The sequence below is a fragment of the Hippocampus bargibanti genome, linkage group LG02 (genome assembly GCF_051943395.1).
Source record: "Hippocampus bargibanti isolate YZ-2025 linkage group LG02, ASM5194339v1, whole genome shotgun sequence".
NCBI classification, from domain to species: domain Eukaryota; kingdom Metazoa; phylum Chordata; class Actinopteri; order Syngnathiformes; family Syngnathidae; genus Hippocampus; species Hippocampus bargibanti.
In genome coordinates, this window is record NC_142735.1 from 9443312 (window position 1) to 9458196 (window position 14885).

Here is a 14885-nt window from a genome sequence, read left to right on the forward strand (position 1 = left end):
AGTCAACTTTTTACAATACAATCCATGCATCCATCCATCATCCATCCAACTCAAGCCCACCCCATGCATCCATCCATCCTTTATCTGAACCGCTTTATCCCCACTAGGCGTCACCGTCATGCTGAATCTTATCTCAACTGTCTCCGGGCAGTGGGCGGGGTACTGTTGGGGCTGAAAACAAGCAAGGTTGTTTCCAGTGACTATATATGGAAACACTTCCATTATCCAGTAGGAGCTCTAATCGACCAGGGAACTAAGAAAAAGAAGACAATGACGACAATAACGGTGAGAATTTACAGATAAGCGTAAGACTGTGAGCTGCTTTCATTGGATTGACCCTTAACACCCCAATATGGAGTTGCATTTTCAACATGGTAAGCAATTTTAAGAGACTAATACTATAAGACTGTGAGACTAATAAAGGCATATCCAATCCAATCCAATCCAATTTTCAATTTTAAAACAAAATGTTTGTGTTTTAGGGGTTGAATTAGATTCTGTTTGGTTCAGCTTGCGAAAATGACAGACTGACAATGATGGCTGCGTGCCCAAGCTGATAAGGAGTGACGAATTGAATGAAGGACTGATACACAAGTGCCCACCTATGCTTGTTAAATAAACCACAGGGGGAAAAAATTACAATTGATATATTTAATATCATTACAGTTATAAAGAAGTACCATTTGGTGCAACTTGAAGTAACGCTACCACCGGGCCTTGAAATGCCTGTCATTACAAGTTCAAATGAAATGAATGCAATCATTCACATCGGACCTCAATTGCGTACCAACCTCCGGCGGGCCGGATTAAAAAGACAAATGGGCCCGCAAGCCATAGTTTGCCCACCTCTGCTTGGATTTTAAGGGATTTAAAATTGACGTCAGCATTAAAAATATCCCTGCCAAATGATTCAGTAGTTAGTTTAGTGTTGTTTCGTCATGACTTTAAAATTTTGGCTTTCCAAGGAAAGCAGGCGTTGACCTGATGTCGACATAGGGACAAGGCACGCCAAAAGCTATTGTTAACTTATTTCGCTGGCTGTCACTGACTCATGAAACTCAAACAATTAAGCAAAGGAAACATCAAATGAGTAACGCAGTGTCATTGGCGGTGATCATTCGAATTATTATGCTGTGGACGAGTTTAAATCGGCGTTTGAAATGAAATAACTTCCTTGAAGAACCATCGATGAAAAGGTTTCTTCAGCCATCGTCTGTACTTCTTTGAAGGTGTCGGACGTTTCGCTTCTTATCCAAGAAACTTCGTCAGCAAACTAAAGTCTTACTGGTAGTTTAGGCCCTATGTATATATCCCTACTGCCCAGACATGGACTCTGCTATGATAGGTCCCTGCTCTCAGGTTGGGGGGAGCAGAGGACTACTCCCTGCGGCTCCACTGATTGTTCCTGTTGTTCTGACTAATGACTGGCCTGATTCCCCCACTTCCTCCGGTATAACCTCATCAGTATTACTAATCCTATGTTGCCTAAGTAGGCTATTGTATGAACAATCCAAATTGAACCTCACCCCACCATATCAGTTTAATGAAGGATTTAGTTGTTTTACGAAATTTGCTTCTTTTACTCCCCTTTCAAACCATCTATGTTCTTGCGCTAAGATTTTAACCTCATTGTCGTCAAATGAGTGGTTGCTAGCTTTTAGGTGCATATATACTGCCAATTGAGGCCCATTTCATCTGTGCTGTATGTCATGCATATTAGCATATTTGACAATAAAGCTGACTTTGACTAGTATTATCCCTGCGATGTTGATAAAGTCTTTTTTGAGAATTTGTTTAGTCTCCCCAATGTACTGCTCTTTACAATTTTCCTTCTTACAATGTATTGAATAAACTACATTACTTTGTTTTTCATTTGGCAGCCTATCTTTTGGATGTACTAATTTTTGCCTTAAAGTTTGAAATAAGTAGGAATTTTGTGTTGCCAAAGGACTCTTTGTAGTTTTTCAGAAACTCCTGCAATGTAAGGTACTTCTACTCCTCTCCTTTTTGTATCTTCAAAATTTTTGGTTTCATTCCCTATTCTTTCTTTCTGACATTTGTTAAATGACCACTGAGGGTACCCAGTTTGTGAGTGCTCTCCGGGTATGTTTTGACTCCTTTTCTCTACCTTCAACGCTTGTTGGTATTAGTTTAGCCCTATGCTGGATGGTTCTGATAACTCCTAGTTTGTGTTGTAAAGGATGGTTAGAATCGAAAAGTAAGTATTGGTCAGTGTGCATAGCCTTCCTCAACACTTCTGTTTTTAGCGCTCTGTCCTCTTTTATAATTACTTTACAATCCAAAAAGAATAGTTCGTTCTCTTTAATGTCCTCACGAGTAAATTTAATGTTGATGTCTACAGAGTTTAGGTGATCTGTGAAGGATTGAATTTCTTGTTTTTTAATTATGACAAAAGTATTTTCCACATATCTAAACCAGTGTCTATGTTTTGTCCCCGGGAGGGAGCAGGGACCTATCATAGCAGAGTCCGGCACCGCCATGTCTGGACAGTAGGGATATACATTTAGGGCCTTAACTACCAATAAAACTTTAGTTTGCCGCCGAACTTTCTTGGATGAGAAGCGAAACGTCCGACACCTTCAAAGAAGTACAGTGACGGCTGAAGAAACCTTTTCATCGATGGACCACTCATATACGACTGAGAGCTTACACAGACGCTTCTTTGAAGAAGACTGTATGGCCGCCTTGCTCAGAAGATGGACAACTCCTCGGGCTCGGCTATCGTTGAACACCTCCTCTATCCTCGTTTCCGTCCCAGAACGATGGATCTATTTTGTGGCAGTCCAGAGACAGTGAACTTCCAGCCGCTACCCATGCGGGGACTTGTGGCATGCACACTGCGCTCAAACTTTAAACTGTGGGGAAATCACACATGCAAAAAAAAAACTTGAAGTCGAAGAGCAGAAGAATTTTTTTGTGTGTATGTGTGTCTATCTGATAAATCCGATAAAAGCGTGAACTTGTTTGGGTCTCGAGATGCCAGTTGACAAAAATCAATAGGACATGACCCTTTGCACATCTCTGATTTAAATATTTTTCCTCCTGCGCCATTTAAAGCTGAACATGAAAATGGAAAAGAATTTTTCCATTAGAAAGAGAGGGCAATTACTTTTTAACGGCACTTTATGTGGATCTGATAATAGCTTGCTTGAACTGTTTTAGACCTTGAGAATGCCACTTGACAAAAAACAACAGCACATGACGTGCCACAGCCATGGTGATGAGCAATGGGGTGTTTCTCTTTATAAAGAAGTGTGTCAGTCAGTGATTAGTGTGTCAGTCAGTGTAAGATTTTGAAGACCAGCTGATGAGCTACGCTGAGGAACTACAAGGTCGGTATCACTTTGTTTTGAGTATGTGTGGCAACCGAACCCTGAGATACTCTTTATTATTCTTGTGGGCATTGCGTGACTTAGGTCAATTTTGATCGTCAACAAGAATGTTTTCCAATCGCAAATTATACACTTGTACTTTTAAATCTTTGAATGGTCTGTCCACAGTTAGATAGAGCTTGAAATGGTGCTTTGGTGGAAAGGCATCCTATGGCCACCCTGTGAATTCTCTTCCTTGTTTAGTCGGTCTGATCATTGTTTTACTGTTGTATTCTTTCACATTTTCAAAGTTCCCCCTGCACACCCTTCTGCAAGATTCTGCACGAGGGCTGTGTGCAAATGTGGTTGAAAAACAGCCAATTCTCTGGGTTGTTTCCAAACCTTCCTTGAAAACTTGTATTGCTTTCTCATAGAAATTAATACATTGATGGAGCACTCAAATTTTGTAATTCAAAATGTACATAATCACGTTTTCTTGGTGAATCACAAATTGGTAAATGCAAAATCTATTTTAAGAGCTGAACGGCAGCCTCGTTGGACATTCATGTCATCATCACATTTCATAAGATTTAGGTTACTTTCATTACAATCAAAAGGTTCTATTTTGACATGAACCCTGTGCAAGGCTGCCTTCACACAATTTAATTACCATTTGTGGATTCCACACTGCAATTTAAGCTCTAGGGTGCATCCAGTATTTCTTATTTCACATCGGGTCCTTCCTCGCCAGGTGCATGCGCAAGAAGCTTGGACGATGTTGCCATCTTGTAAGCACTTCAAAGTACGACAAGTCTTCACCTTTATCACGGGCATGGTGGAGTGTCTGTTCTTCGCAGGAATTATATTTGGCTGGGCCTCACTTGTGTTTCTCCTGAAGTCGCAAGGGTTCTTTGGCTCCTTTTGTGTCAACACCACAAACACTGATGGAGTCCGCATCCAAGGTCAGTTTGCTTTTCTTGCCTCTGATAATTTTCAATACTCATGATCTTTCAAAGAACAGGCCTGAGGACAAGGTGTTTCAGATTGTTTTTTCTGTCTGTATCTTAAACTATGGATGAATATGGGTGGGTAGGATGGGTGGATGGCTGAATATAGGTGGGTGGGGTGGGTGGATTGATGGATGGATGTGGTGGGTGGGAGGATGGATGGATGGATGGATAAATATGGGTGGGTGTGGTGAGTGGATGGAGGGATGAATATGTGTGGGTAGGGTGGGTGGATGGATGGATGAATATGGGTGGGTGGATGGATGGATGGATGGATAAATGGATGGATGAGTATGGAGGGATGGGGCCGATGGATGGATGAATAGATGGATGCATGGCTGGATGGATGAAATAGTCCGCATTTCTGCAAAAATTATTTTCAACATTCCTCAGCATGAGAAGCAATCACAACTGCTGAGTTGTTGTTGCTTCAAAAAACAGATGGTACATGATCCAATACAAGATGGATTTATTGTTTTCGGTTCTTTGTTTTTTGTCAGACTGCAGGGGGCAGGATGAACAATTCTCTCTTGTCTTCACCATTGCATCCTTCATGAATAATTTCTTGACATTTCTAAATGGTGTCATCTTTGATCGTTTTGGCACTTTGGTGGCTCGACTCTTTGGATTGTGAGTGCTTAAATACAATCTTTCAAATAACACCGTACATGTTTTACCTATATTTTATAAAGCAGTAAAACAAAAGAAGTTCTGTTGGATGAAATGCAATTTTTTGTCCAAATTTTTAACCTGTCTGTACATCATGACGCGCTAGTGATTATGTCGTTGTTTTGTTGCATCAGAGCTCTTCACACCTCTGGTATCTTGATGTTGACCTTTGCAACTCCAGGTAAATATCTTTCTGCTAATAAATATTTTTCTTTGAGCAATTTAAGGAGTCACCAACCTTTTTAAAATTAAGTGTTAGTTCTTGGATCCTGATTCACGTGGAAGGATACCAATTTGAAACTGTACTCAACTCAACCTAACTGTATTGAGAGAGCACTTTAAAACAACCATCGCAAGAACATTCTGGGGCCGCTTCTCTTTATTACGTACCTTCTTCCCCTTGTTGATATCTTCCGCAAATTTGGCATTCACTTTCACTGCTTCGCGGATGACACCCAACTCTACCTCTCCAGTAAACCCGACGCCTCTCTTCCACCTGCATCCCTCACACTTTGTCTCTCATAAATTAAGTCCTGCTTTTCCCATGACTTTCTTAAACTAAACAGCGAAAAAACTGAACTTCTTCTTGTCGGTACTAAATCCACCCTTCACAAAGCAAACAGTTTCTCTCTCACCATTGACAGTCCTACCGTCTCCCCCGCCCTTTAGGTCAAGAGCCTGGGTGTCCTCGATAGCTCACTGGCTCCCTGTTAAACTTCGTATTGATTTCAAGATACTACTTCTGTTTACATTTAAAGCCATCCATAACCTTGCTCCCCTTATCTGTCTGACCTACTTCAAATCTCAGTTCCCTCTCGGGCCCTCAGATCCTCTTCCTCCCTCCACCTCTGTATGCCCTCTACCGGTCTCACCACAATGGGGTGCAGAGCTTTCAGCCGCTCTGCTCCCAAACTCTGGAACTCACATCCACCCAACATCCGTAATATTGACTCCCTTCCTACTTTCAAATCTCACCTCAAAACCCACCTGTGTAAACTTGCTTTCATTGTGTAGTTCAATCTGCTATTTTATTATTTATTGTTTTATGTATTGTTGTTTTTATTGTAAAGTGTCCTTGGGTGTTCAGAAAGGCACTTGTAAATTATATTTATTTTATTATTATTATTATTATTATTATTATTATTATTATTATTATTATTATTATTATTATTATAAAAAAGGGACCATTTATTGGTTTGAACATTATATATATATTGTCTTTATTATGTGTTCACTAAAAAGATTTGCAAATCATTCCATTTTGATAACGTTTTACACAACAGACCAACTTAATCCTACATAATTCGGTTTTGTATTTTCTATAATTGTCGACAGAGTTGCCGAGATTCTCATTTTAAATGTAGCTCGCAGGTGCAATAAAATGTTGACGTAGCCCAGAAACATCTGACATTTTTTTTTGTGTTTTTGGTTTATTGCAGGGGCCTCATCTAAGTTTGGCTTTCATTGCGTACAATGTGGGAGGGTCAAATAATAAAAAATGATGTGATTTCAAATCGTTGTTTTGTTATTTTATGCAGTAATGAAGTGTTGTATTCTCTGTAACACCTTATTGATTCCATAAATACAACACACTAGTTTCTTCTGCATGGGTAAAACAACAACAAATGCAGTTTTGTCCTCAGTGGAGAAGCATTTTGTGGCTACAAAAGATTTGGGGGCGGGGGGAATATCTGCGGGACAAGGTCCAAATGCCAAGCCTTCTCTTAGGGGCCACCTGGTGGTGACCTCCGTGACTACATGTATGCATATAAAAATAGAAATGTTATAAAATCTTGCATGCGAGGATGCTCTTTGTCTTAATCTTTGACTTTCTCCATCAGCTTTGTCCATGGTTCTTTACCCAGCACTCTCGTTCATAGCTGTTGGCGGCATGATGTTGCTCCTGAGCAACATGCAGGTAATTTTTTGGGCGTATCGTATCACCTCATCCTGTCTCAATCCCATTCCAAATTTGAAGTAAAGCACGTTCATTCCCAGAGAAAACTGAGCCCCTCGTGTCCCAATCCTGAGTCCATATTTCCTACCCGCCCCTTCTTTCCTTTTTTTTTTTTTACACTCAGTAACTCCTGCTGTAAATATGTACTGATTTAACAGCACCCTGCTGGGTGACACAAATGCACTGAAATATGTTTGTTTCCTAGTCAGACGTTGAAATTGTGTAACGTTCCATTCATCAGACATTGTCATTTTGTTGGTGGCTGGCCATGCAAAGTTTCACTCTGTCTTGAAGGGAAATGACAGTGACATTTGACATAGACTAGTATCTTAATCTGATTCCTTTTCAGCGCGCATTCCAGCCCGTTTCATAACATTTTTTTCAGAGAGAGATCATTTAAGTTGCCAAGAGCCAATATGAGTGCGCCGCTGTGCTTACGTTGAAATCCTGCAGTAAAAACACAATATAATTTGCTGGAAGAGCTCAGCTTTGAATTTAAAGAAACAACTGCATTTATTTTAACCAGTCATTTGTCCACGGGCATACATCTAGAAAGGACAGTTTCAATGTTCATGCTTTGACCATCGCGATCATGGGTCACACATTGGAATTCAGAGCAGAATTGTGTTCAAGCATTTGTGACTTTGGAGAAGGTTGTTTGAAATGTGAAACTCACCCAATGTAATTTCTCCTCCTGTAGGTGGCAAATCTGTTTGGCGCTCATCGTTCTACCATCATCACGATTTACAATGGGGCCTTCGACTCGTCCTCTGGCGTTTTTGTCCTTGTTAAAGTGTGTCTCAGTGGCAGACAAGGCTGTTGACAAATGGCAAATTAGTCATGATGTTCACTTTATACCTCCAGTTGGCATACGAGTGTGGCATCCCTCTAAAGGCCAGTTTCCTGTTCTTGGCCACCGGCAGCATGTGTCACATACTCAGGACGATCTTCCTGTTTCCCAGAAGCTCAATCCCGTACTCGCCACCTGACCATTACAAGTATGGGTAGGAATACGAAATACTATTCATCATAGTGGGGATGGAAAAGGATGACGGCAGTCAAAAGACAAACAGGTCCCAAGTAGAAATATCAAAAGATACTTTATTATGACAAATTGACTTTTCTATCACCTCTATAAAAACACTGGGACGCAGAGGCATGACATCAAAGTGATAGGTTCCGGTGAGAAAATAATTACAACAGAAAAAGGTTTTGTGCCCATCCATCTGTCCAGTAACAAGCATATCCAGCCTCTTCCTCCCTCCACCTCCGTGTGCCCCCCCCCCCCCTCCCCTCCCCACCCCCCTGCCAGTCTCAGCACGATGGGGGACAGAGCTTTCAGCTGCTCTGGCCCCAAACTCTGGAACTCACTTCCTCCCAACATTCGTAACATCGATTGTCTTCCCACCTTCAAATCCCATCTCATTTAAAATTGCATTTTCTGTGTAGCTCTTTCTCTTGTTTCTATTTATAATAGTATTTTATTTATTGTATTCTATTTGTGATTGTATTTTATTTATTATACTACCTATGCTTGTCTGTGACATGTGCAACACTATATTATTTGACGCACTGACAGTGACAGGCCGTGGATTTCATTGCTCGTCCTTCAGTAGTGCGACGTCTGAATCAATCCAGACTGAAAAAGTGTGATGTGACTGGTCTACCTTTCTTAATGATGTCCATTTTTTTCTTGAAAAGTCCGTCTTGAAAATGGCTTTAACAGTGAATCTCCAACCAAATCCATTATTTCGCCTTCAGCCATTGTGGGTTGACAAAACTGTGATTAAATCAACCCAATATATTCGCGTATGCAGCTAGGTACCGACACAGTGTGGTAGCTCTGGTCGTATGCTGTTGTCACTGGCGGCTTGTGAACAGAGCAGTTTTCGCAAACTATGATTGGCTAGTGACTGGCCAATCATGGCCTGCAGAACTGATTGTGGCGTCCAGGTAGATTTTTGCCCTTGGTAACAAATTATGGCTGAAATGTGATTACTTAAATCTGAAAACACACGTCTGGAAGCAGCGCAAAAGGGAAATGTAATGAAAGGAGCTGAAGGACAATGTGGAATTATTTCATAAGAATTCAAGTATAAAATATAATGAACATTGGTCCGTGACTCAGATATTTTTAGGCCAGCAGAGAATACAGTAAAGTCTCGTTATATCGATATTCAAGGGAGTCCGAAAAAATATCGATATAACCGGGACTATCGATATATCCGACCCTGTTTGCATGTAATTTTCTCCGTGCGTGCATAGAAATAGTATCGATATAACCGGGACTATCGATATATCCGATATCGATATAACGAGACTTTACTGTACTTTGCGGGCCTTGACGGTCCACCACCGATTAAGAGTTAACACTGCACGCTGAAAAATGGGGACGGCAAATTAACTGACTCTTAACTCTAAATAGACGTGATTTGTATGCCCACTGTTTTCTGTGATAGTCGTGTCTGACTTCAGGATCACCTGCAGAACATTATGGAAGTCCAATGAAACTGAACAGAGCGACTTTCAGATGCCAGTGGAGGAGAAGCCAAATGATGTAAAAGAAGCCGAAAGACCTGGTGTGTGCAATTGTGATTAAAACAGTGTCTTTAAAAATTCATGTCTTTACATCTCACCTACCTTTTTCCTCAGAGAAAACCTTTCGTGAATGTGTTCTGTCCAAATTCTTCTTCTTTGTTGTCCTCTGGCTCTCTGTGATCCAACTGAGACATTATCTGTTCATCGGCACCCTCAACCCTATGCTGGAACGTCTGGCTGTTGGTGATGCATCAGTTGGTATGAACTTGCACATTTTTATATCTATTTATGTATATACTTATATGTTTACATCTTCTTTTCCTTTCGGCTTTTCCCCTCAGGGGTCGCCACAGCGAATCAGTGTCCTCCATCTATCCCGGTTTTGTGCATCCTTTTCTCTCACACCAGCTACCTTCATGTCCTCTTTGACCACATCCATAAACCTCCTCTTCGGTCTTCCTCTCTGTCTCCTGCCTGGCAGTTCAAGACTCAGCATCCTTCTCCCGATATAGTCACTGTCTCTCCTCTGGACATGTCCAAACCATCTCAGTCTGGCCTCTCTGACTTTCTCTGCAAAGCCTCTAACATGAGTTGTCCCTCTAATGTACTCATTCCTGATCCTATCCAACCTGGTCACTCCCAAAGAAAACCTCAACATCTTCAGCTCTGCTACCTCCAGCTCTGCTTCCTGTCTTTTCTTCAGTCTTTTCTTATATGTTTACATATTTATGTATTTATATGTGTGTGTATGTGTGCATAGTATGTATGTATTTATGTAATTATTCATGTATGTATGTGTGACGGGCGTCACAACAGTGACTGTCTTCATCTCCACGATGCTGCCGTATTAATGAAGACGAGACGCGTGGATGTGTCTTTTTATTTATTTTATTTCTGCAACACAGTATGGCAGAAGGGATGGGTGAAGTCGCATGGGTTTCGTCTTGTGATTAACCTGAATCTCCTCGAGATTGTTCTGGAAACTATGGGCGGGACATAGTGCCACACTGTGCGCCTTTGCGTCACTTCCTTCATAATTTAATAATCTAAGTGCACAACTCCGTTACATATGTATGTATGTATGTATGTATGTATGTATGTATGTATGTATGTATGTACTATGTATTTATTTATTTATTTATTTTCTGTGTGTCGGCAGTGAGCCAATACATCAACGCTTTTGCTTTCACTCAGATGTGTGGGTTGCTAGTTGGTCCCATGAATGGCTTCATTCTCGACCGACACAGGCGAAAACCTCCGGTGGCAGGTAATAACGCACGCAAAAATCCCCAAAATGAGACCCCGTCGGTCTATGTTCCAAGGTGCGTGGTTACTGTATGCTCCTTGAAGTTTAATTATTGAACTTTGTGGAATATGTTGATTTTACTTACATTTTTTAACCTGGGTTATATTGTAGTCTGTCCTGCCAAGCTGTGAATGAATGGCCGTGTTTTAAGTCATATACATTCATTATTGGATGACTCAGTATTGAAATGTACTACACGGCCTGGCATTGATGGTTATTTTATATTTTCTACTTTACTGCAATGATATGGTAGAGGAATTTAGATTTAGCATGTGTGATCATGTCTCCATGCACATTAGCAGCAAGCTTGTAACACATTGGAGGGACTGTGTTGTCGCTGTCAAAGAAAACCGGAAATAAAAGAATGAAAGGATATGAGTTATCGGAGCCAGGATACGTCAAATGCATCCATTGTTTTTCTCTAGTTTGGTCGATCTGTCATGTTCTCCTCTGTGTGTGTTGACGTTCATAGGAATGAGTGAACGAGAAGCAGACCTGAATTCCGCGGTTCTCTCTTTCTTCCTGACGTCACTGGTGTCATTGATCTTCTCAATTTGCGCTTCCATTCCCGTGTTGCCACTCCAGTACTTCACTTTCATCGCATTCATGGTCAATTACAGCTTTGTCTATGGCGGAATGGCTGCTTTCGTCGCAATGGCGTGAGTAAGCGATCCTGAAAGTTACAATAATATGACCATTTCCACTTAAACATTATGAGGGATGGAAGGCAAAGTATTTCTGTGACTTTATAGGTTACACAGAAGGATTTATTTGGTAGATTTTCAAAATGAGGAAGAAGAGTTTTCTTTCCCTATACTGGGTCAAGTCCGTACAGAGTACCGACACCCATTTCAAGAATGGCTGACAGAAACACGGATAGCCTGTTTTGCACGTTTAATCCACCAAATGCACTTCTTCAAATCATACAAATCTATTTAATTTTGCCCCCCTTGACAGTAAATATTAACCAAATTCTGTCTCAAGACATTAGCAAAAATTAATTCTCTGTATTTTTGGAAAATCACGGACGGATGTTCCAGACTAAAAAGGTAACTCAATCAAGGTTGCCCACGCATTTTTGTGCTTTGAATGACAAGTTATGTCCTGTTTTGGGAAAAAAGGATTCGAAAAAAGTCATATGAACTGTGACCAATTCATCAACAAATCGACCGATTATTCCGTTTGTAAAATGTTTGGTTTTTTCGTATTAGGTATAAAAATACATGGTATCTTCCTTCAGTCCAAACGTCTCCATTTACCGTATTTTCCGGTGTATAGGGTGCATCGGAGTATAAGGCGCACCCCATGCGCCTTATACATGTCCAAACCATCTCAGTCTGGCCTCTCTGACTTTCTCTCCAAAGCCTCTAATATGAGTTGTCCCTCTAATATACTTGTTCCTGATCCTATCCAACCTGGTCACTTCCAAAGAAAACCTCAACATCTTCACCTCTGCTACCTCCAGCTCTGCTTCCTGTCTTTTCTTCAGTGGCACTGTCTCCAGTCCAAACATCATGGCTGGTCTCACTACTGTTTTATACACTTTTCCTTTCATCCTAGCTGAAACCCTTCTATCACACATCCCATCTGACATTTTTCTCCAGCCGTTCCAGCCTGCCTGGACATGCTTCTACACGTCTTTTCCACACTCTCCATTGCTCTGGACAGTTGACAGTTGAATCAATTAAAACTTTTTTCAAATATAATATAAACAATATAAAAGTTTTCCAGATACTATATAAAGCACACCACATTATAAGGCGCTCCAGTAGCGACTGGTTTTACGCACTAATTCTTCTTCGGGGGGAAATGGAGCCGGTGGCTGCTGACAGTAGTTGTGAGACCTGTGGTGGCTCAATATCACTTCACATGTAAGGCACACCTGCGTATTAGGTGCAGGGTCATCTTTTGAAGAAAATCAAGGCACAATTTGGGTGCACCCTATACATTGGAAAATACGGTAATCACCTTGTCTTATTTTAGATTCAGAAACATAATGTTCACTCTAAATAGTGTATAACAACTGACAAAAGCTTGTGTGTGTGTGTGTGTGTGTGTGTGTGTGTGTGTGTGTGTGTGTGTGTGTGTGTGTGTGTGTGTGTGTGTGTGTGTGTGTGTGTGTGTGTGTGTGTGTGCGCGTGTGTGCGTGTGCATCTGCGCGTGTGCGTGTGCGTTTGTGTGTGTGTGTGTGTGTGTGTGTGTGTGCGTGTGCGTGTGCGTGCGCGCGTGTGTGTGCGTGTGCGTGTGCATGTGCATGTTTCCTGGGTGTAGTTTCCCACCATGTCACTTTGGGAAGTTGTATGGCTTCATCTTCGGTCTTTCGGCGGTCTTCTCTCTACTGCAGTATGCCTGCTTTGCTGTGGTGGAAGAGTTCCTGGACGGAGATCCCTTATATGTGAGTGCATGATGGTACAGGGTGCAATGAAATCAAGACTTTTTTTTGTACATGCAAGACTTGTTTTTTGTTTCTTTTGCTCTTTTTTCTTTTTTTACATTTTGTCTTTTTTCTTGTTCTGTTCTTTTTTTATTTTATTTTTTTTCCTTTTGTTTTTCTTTTTTTCCCTCTTCAACACTCAACACCCCTTTCAAATGTGATGCTACAGATTGCAAATTTCCCCACTGTGGGGATTTTTTTTTAAATTAAAATCATTTCTCCATTGATGTGTCTGCAGATGAACATCGGGCTGACCATCCTCATCTTATTCTCCTTTAGTCATCCCCTGAATGTTTTACTGCACTGTCGATCACTCGTATCCCAGAGGACCAAAGCCAACAAAATCGCTGACATGACCACAGAATCAGACGTGAGCACAGAATCAGAGCTGCACAGAATCAGACCTGCTTGAAGAGCAGCTCTGATTCTGTGGTATATTTAAACTTAACAGCAAAATTGCATGTATGATATTTGATGACGAAAAATATAAAGGACATTTTCATTCAAGTTATACGTACAGTGTAGTTGCTAGTAGTTTCTCTTGATTATGATTCTTTTAAAGGAACATACGCTCGCTTTTTACTAATTTCATGAAATGAAAAAAATGTGCCAACCAATGGGCCCAGTGGTTGATTGGTTAGCACGCCTGTGTTATTGTGCTTGTATATCTATATTGAATGGCTGGAGTCGGCTCCTTACAGGGAGCCGCCTAGAGGAGCCGACTTTTTCCCCCCATTGGTGAAGCTGCATGTTTTCTTCTTTTCCTTTCGGCTTTTCCCTTCAAGGGGTCGCCACAGCAAATCAGTGTCCTCCATCTTCAGAGGATTGATTCGCATGTTTGTTTTGGCCAAGATTTTACGTCGGATGCCCTTCCTGACACAACCCTCTGTATTTTTCCGGGCTTGGGACCAGCACAAGAAGACACTGGCTTATGTACCCATGTGGCTACAGAACAAGCAACTCTATGAACTTAATAACGATGAAGATGTTCAGGAAAAGGCTCCCAAACACAAAATGGTCATCGGCACAGCAGCATTCAAGCAAAGCAAAACTATACTCATTTGTTTTACTGTAAATTGTTAAAAGCTTATAAATAAACAGAGATTTGAATTTTTTGATGGCCTTGTTTTGCGATGGGACTTTGTTTTTGTACTTTTATTTGATTTTTTTTTTGTAACATTCCATGTTGCACTTCGTGTATGTTCAGAATAATATAAAGCCATATAAATAAAAAATGATATATTGTATATTTTTTTACATTAGTAATCCTTTATATTATATATATATATATTGTCGTAAATTAATTTAAGCAACAAAAAAGGGAGGCACCATTTGAGAAGAGAGCCGGAATTCCCATCATTTATATGTGTCAGGGTTTTTTTAAAGGTGGGAGAGATTTTCAAAAAAATAATCAGACTGAGCCCCCAAAACAGTTGAGAAACTATTATTTTTAAATCAAAATGATTACGATATTTCTGTGGCGACCCCTTGAAGGGAAAAGCCGAAAGGAAAAAAAACATATTTTTTCTGTGAGTTATGAAGACGTCCGCTTGGTGGTGCTAGAGAGGATTGAACCACAATTGGAATACAGATCTCGTGTCTAACCAATGGCACGGAAATTCCCAAGCGTCCTCATCTCACC

At 40.8% G+C, this 14885-nt stretch overlaps 1 protein-coding gene across 1 annotated transcript; it reads left to right on the forward strand.

Annotated features, from left to right (window-relative positions):
* Positions 1-34: 34 nt before the first annotated feature.
* Positions 35-14471, forward strand: LOC148901478 (equilibrative nucleobase transporter 1-like). The gene is given in 13 exon segments (XM_088987643.1): positions 35-374; positions 4084-4294; positions 4840-4969; positions 5143-5189; positions 6850-6926; positions 7666-7770; positions 7773-7969; positions 9441-9544; positions 9618-9761; positions 10663-10770; positions 11282-11468; positions 13081-13204; positions 13482-14471. Coding segments are annotated over 13 exon segments (1611 nt in total). The 5' UTR covers positions 35-371; the 3' UTR covers positions 13656-14471.
* The last annotated feature ends 414 nt before the right edge of the window (positions 14472-14885 follow it).